Below are 5251 nucleotides of genomic sequence, written 5' to 3'. Positions count from 1 at the left end.
GATCAGTGTCTCCTTCCCTCTCTTTCCAGTCTGATCTAGAACATGTTGCTTGAAGTGGGAAACTTCAGAGTTAAGATGTTAAGCTACAGTGAAGTCCAGTGCCACTTTTAAAGAAGCAACTGATGTAAAATTTAAGTTTTATTTGGCAATTATTTTCTCTCTGAATCATGCCTTACTGATGTACAGGGACGTTTAACTCTGCGCTACCTGACAGTACAGTGTTAACCCCAGCACGAGTTACTGCAGGGGAAGCACTGAACAGATGGAAAATAGCACAGCAAGGTAGGCTCTTCTGTCAGTACTGTGCACACCTGGTCCACCAGCAGGTGTAGCGCACAGAGCAGGTGCGATTCGGTAGGTGCCAGGCACGCTGTCTCCTGGCAAGCAGAGGAGAATCTCTGCACATAGTGGACAGTATAGGAGACAGACCCTTACTTCTCATCTGACTTAAAGCAATCACAGATCAATTAGGATCACATCCAGCAAAGGAACAATACCTGCCTGTTCACGTATCACGGGCTTCAGGGAGTCTGACAGCCTGAGGGAGTGCCATATTCCATTCTTCACCCCTTCTCCTCATGTGAGGGATACCAGCACCACTAGGAAAAAGGAGTGGGTGCATAGAGATAGTTCAGTAAGGACAGAAATAATATTTTTTAATTTACAATTGAAATAAAGCCTACTAGTGGGAACCAAAGTCCAGACCCGTGCTGCCATCTCCATGCACTTAGCAGCATTCTCCACGTGTACTGCCATGTATGTCCTGCCTATGAGTGCACATCTGATGACGAATAAATTACATTGCTATGAAATTAATCCTTTGTTCTCCTTCAGCTCCTCACAGCAAGTAACATTAAAGAAAGGAAAAGCCAGGAGGGTTTTGTTTATCCTTTCTTACATTCCTGCAAGGTGCTATTGGACCAGTAGCAGTTGCAGAACATCGTATTTCATCCCAGCCCTCTTCACATCATCTGCTAGCTTACAATAGACGTAGTGTGAATCCACACAGAGGATTAGTCACACTAAAACTCTGACATAGGTCTGTAGGCTCAGCAAGACCTTCTTCAAAAAACCTTTTCTTGACCACGACAGATTTATAAATGATCTCTGAGAGTCCATCCCAGGTAATGACCAGGACGTGTTTATTGATCACAATGCTGCTGCTCAGGACATCCTCCACCATTTTCACCGTGGCTGAGGTTGCAGATTTGTTACATAAAGACCTAGGGTTGAAATTACAACTTGAAGCTTTCAGGCGTATCTATCTTTTTTCCTGTTAAGATAGGAAATCAAGGCATTACCTTCTCTCCTGCTCCACAAGGGGTTTCTGTAAGCGTTAGTTGTGCTTTTCCTTTTGCGTTTTGCATGTTCAGGTCCTCCATTTCTTGGCAAAACACAGTATTTCTGCCCGTCTCGTGCAGCTGCTCCGTCTTCTGGTATTTCAGGTCATAGCTAGCCAGGAAGCACCGAGGAGCTGTGTTGCATTTCTGCATTATTGTCCAGGGTGCTGAGGGGTGTTAATACATCAGGCCTGGGGAAAAGAATTACGTGTGGGGAGTTACTGTAGTTACTGTTTGAACTACAGCTCTGAGTCAGAGGTTACCGAGAGTGCGCACATTCCCCTTGGAAAGTAAATTCCCTCTCTGTGACGAGAGGAATGTAGCACACTCCTTTTCAGAGTGCCTCTGCAAGGGTCGGGATGGTCAGCAAAGCATGCGGGGCTTTTGAAAGGGAGGTTTGTCCCCAGCCATCGCCTGGGGGGGAAGGCAGATACAATGCGGGGCTTTTGAAGGTGAGGTTTGTCCCCAGCCATCGCCGGGGGGGGAAGGCAGATAGAGCAACCACTCACGCAATGCACTGAAACACACTACCCTCAAGACCCCGCTTATTCTCCCAGTTCACCTTGCACAGTTACAGCGCTGACTTACTAAGAGCGTTCTAGCTACATTATCACTATTTCTTGGAAAACAAGCCCCTCTACCCCCCTCATCTAGGTCCTCTCCATATCAGAATGGAGCGAAGGGTGCATTTTTAAAAACAGACCTACCTGTTGTGACAGCTAAGCTGACTTTTCGCCTTTCCTCCTGCAGTAAGAGACCACAGGAAACTTGCTCATTTTTAATTCCAGAGTCTTTTATGCAAGCTACGCGTTTAGGGAGCCTACAAAGTGTCAGTCCTTCTGCCCCAATGATCATTCCAGGCAAGGGAAGGCTTAAGACAAAAAAGTGCAAGGACCACAGAGGTTTGGTAAACAAAAGGAACAGCCCTGACAATTATTCTGCATTGATTAATTTTTTTTAGGAATGTCTTTTGTGTGGCTAACACAAGGATATTTCAGGGCCTTCTGCAGCAGTAAAGCACATATTAGCTATGGCAGATCTGCCACTAGTTTAACATTCATCCAGTAGACAGGACTTCAGAAACAAACAACATCAGGGCTCGAAAGGCAGCCTGCCCAGCAGTCTTGGCCTAACCGCAGAATGATGAAGTAGTTGCATTTCTTCCCTTCCTCTCTGCCAAGGTAACTGTACATTGTTGCTATAAATAGAGACGTTCTGGATCCCAGCTTCTTTTAACCTTGGAGCGAGACAACTCAGCCACTGTCCCAGCAAAAGAGGCTGTTGCCATCTAGAAGTGTCTCGATGCCACTGGAGTTTCCTGCAGCCCACATACCTGCTCAGGTACAGCTGCCTGCACAGGTGGTAAAAGTACTCCCAGCAAACCTTGTCTGCCCAGCGCACACACACGACTGGGATGCATGCCCTGCTAACACAAAAGCTGCATCAGCAGAAAAACACAAGTTGGAACCGTGGTGAGAAAAGCCTGCTGCAGTCTGGAGGCGAGGAGGTGGTCTTGGTGCCTGCTGTTGCAATTTGGAAAGATAAAGATAGAACTACTGAATTTGGTTTTTTGACCTCATGAGACTCCCTTTCAAGGTCAGTGCTTCAGCTGTGGAGGTCAGACTGGAACTACCACTGAAGCAAGAGGTACACCTGTGCACAGGCAGTTTTTATTACAGGGCTTTGCTCTTGCATTTAGATCATAACACTTGAAGCTGTGCCAAGCTGACCTGGTAAATGCAAGCCACGCCCATTTTCCATCTGGTAGGAGGAGATTATAGAAAGCAAGCCCCTATCTTTTAAAAATAACTGGCAGATCTTGCCAAACAGTAAGTACGTCCCATTCTGAGAACAAGATTTTGACAGTTTGGAGCTAAAAGAGAAATTAATGCACAAGATTGAATTCTAAAATTTCAGATAACACAGTAACAAGATAAAAATCACGTGGATGCCTTGCAGCAGTAGCAGGCAGCTCCAGAAGCCCGTGTTCCAAGCAAGAGCCGTGGAATTGCGTAGTCAGGGCACAACCATCCAAGTGTCAGCAGCAGGAACAAAGCACAAAGGTAAAGACAGCTGGGCTCCCACCTCGGCAGTCCTCAGCTGCACGTCGTACAAGGCATTTCAGTGGAGGTGCATCCACATCAGAAAGAACTCGTACAAGAACTAAGCAAAACGCGTTTGTATCTGGAAACTTAGTGTTCTCTCCATTGTGCAGAGAAGTAATGGTTGGCAGTGGCAGGGCAGCAGAGGATTTGGACACCTTTAGCCAAACCATCAATGTTTAAGCAATTACCAAAAAGATATAAACACTGGGGTAACAAGTAAGCCCTCTTCTGAGAAACACAACTAGTCAAGCAAGAGGGAAAGCAACACTTTTCAACAGATGGCTGCTGTGAAGTAACATGGACCCTGCTGCCATGTGCAGTGGACAAGAGGAGCATCAGGTCTGTGTGTGAGCATGCATAAATAATTACCACTACTGGAGTTCTGAGAGCAAAGCCTCCATCCCCTGGAAGCACACTATAAAAGGGAACTATGATAACAGTAACAAGAGAGCAAAAGCATTTGAAATTCTCATCCTTTAATGGTCAATGATAACTTCTGGCTGGTTCTGTGTAATACAATTAAACAATATACTTAAATGTTTCAAAAAAAAAAAAGCTCTCACACCCCTTCTCTCTATAGCTTTCTTTCATCGACATTCCACTGCTGGATTGGACTCCCATGACCTAACATACAGCTCTCAAGTCACCACACATCCACATCTTAAGTGTAACGAAGAACTGAAAAACCTTGGTGCACCAGTGATGTGTTATTTTAAAAATAACAGCTCTATTAAACCAAATCCTTCCCAGTCTCCACCGCTTCTCAAAGAGGAAAAACAAAATGTTACTGTGGGAGTCTTAATACGCTTGTCTTTGTAGGTTTTTCTCTTCCCTGCTGAAGTCATACAGCATAGAGTTCATAGATCTTCTTTACACAGTACACCAGGGCAGCGAGTGCTATCGTGTTATGCAGTCTCTTTCTGTGCAGGTCGTCCTTCCTCACCAGCACCACTGGAGTGGAGGAGGTGAGCGTATGCAGGGGCAGGCGGGAAAGTTTATAGGCATCGTACTCTACTTGGTACTTGCAACAGGGATCAAATTGCCAAGAGATACCATAAAGGGTGCAGCAAGCCACACTCAGCACACCAGCAGGCAGGGAGATGTAGTGAGAATAATCTACTGGAAGTGCCAGCGGGGTGAAGAGACAGGTGGTGCCCGCTAACACGGCTGTCTTGTGCAGGCAGTTCCCAACAGTGATCCAGCGGGCCGTCTCATCCCCAATGCGAGTGGGCTCTATCACTATGTACTTGTACTGCGCTTCCAGGGCCTGCTCCAGCTCGTACTCGAACTGGTCCTGAGCATTCTCTCCATTGTAGATCTCATGCACGATGTAACAGTCCGTGGAGGACAAGGTGACCCTGTTAACGGGAAACACAGAATTAAAACTACAGAGCTTCAAGACAGACTTTTCACCCACCCAGCTGTGAGAACAGGAGAGAAAAATGCTGAAAGTGAGAGCAGCCCCTCAAGGTCAGTCACTGCCTCTGTTCAACAACAAGCAGCTTTTTCAAATCAAGATTCATTTCATGTCAGCTAATTATGCCTGCGGTACATGACATCATCCCAAAATAAGGTAACATATTTCTCCTTACCTTTTCCTATCTTGGAGGAGCTAGAATATTTTGAAAAAATAGGATCTTGCTAAGAATCATGAAACGGTTCCTCACACTGATAGCCAAGCAGTTTCTCTAGAGACACTGGAAGTGTCACACCTCAGTGACCACACCGCATCAATGAATGAACCACGCAGACTTACAGAGTTTTCACAGAAAATAAGACTAGCAGCTCATCCATCAAGAGGACAAG

General features: G+C 45.9%; 1 protein-coding gene across 1 annotated transcript; it reads right to left on the bottom strand.

Moving 5' to 3' along the window:
- Window positions 1–4286: 4286 nt before the first annotated feature.
- TMEM11 (transmembrane protein 11) lies at window positions 4287–4803 on the bottom strand (the record flags this gene model as incomplete). The annotated part of the gene is made up of 1 exon (XM_009702640.1): window positions 4287–4803. A coding segment is annotated over one exon (517 nt), but the record flags the coding sequence as incomplete, so codon positions are not given.
- Between the last annotated feature and the right edge of the window lie 448 nt (window positions 4804–5251).

Source organism: Cariama cristata, unplaced genomic scaffold (genome assembly GCF_000690535.1).
Source record: "Cariama cristata isolate BGI_N322 unplaced genomic scaffold, ASM69053v1 scaffold28786, whole genome shotgun sequence".
NCBI lineage: Eukaryota > Metazoa > Chordata > Aves > Cariamiformes > Cariamidae > Cariama > Cariama cristata.
Note: the sequence above shows the minus strand (reverse complement) of the source record. Positions and strands in the feature narration are given on the sequence as shown.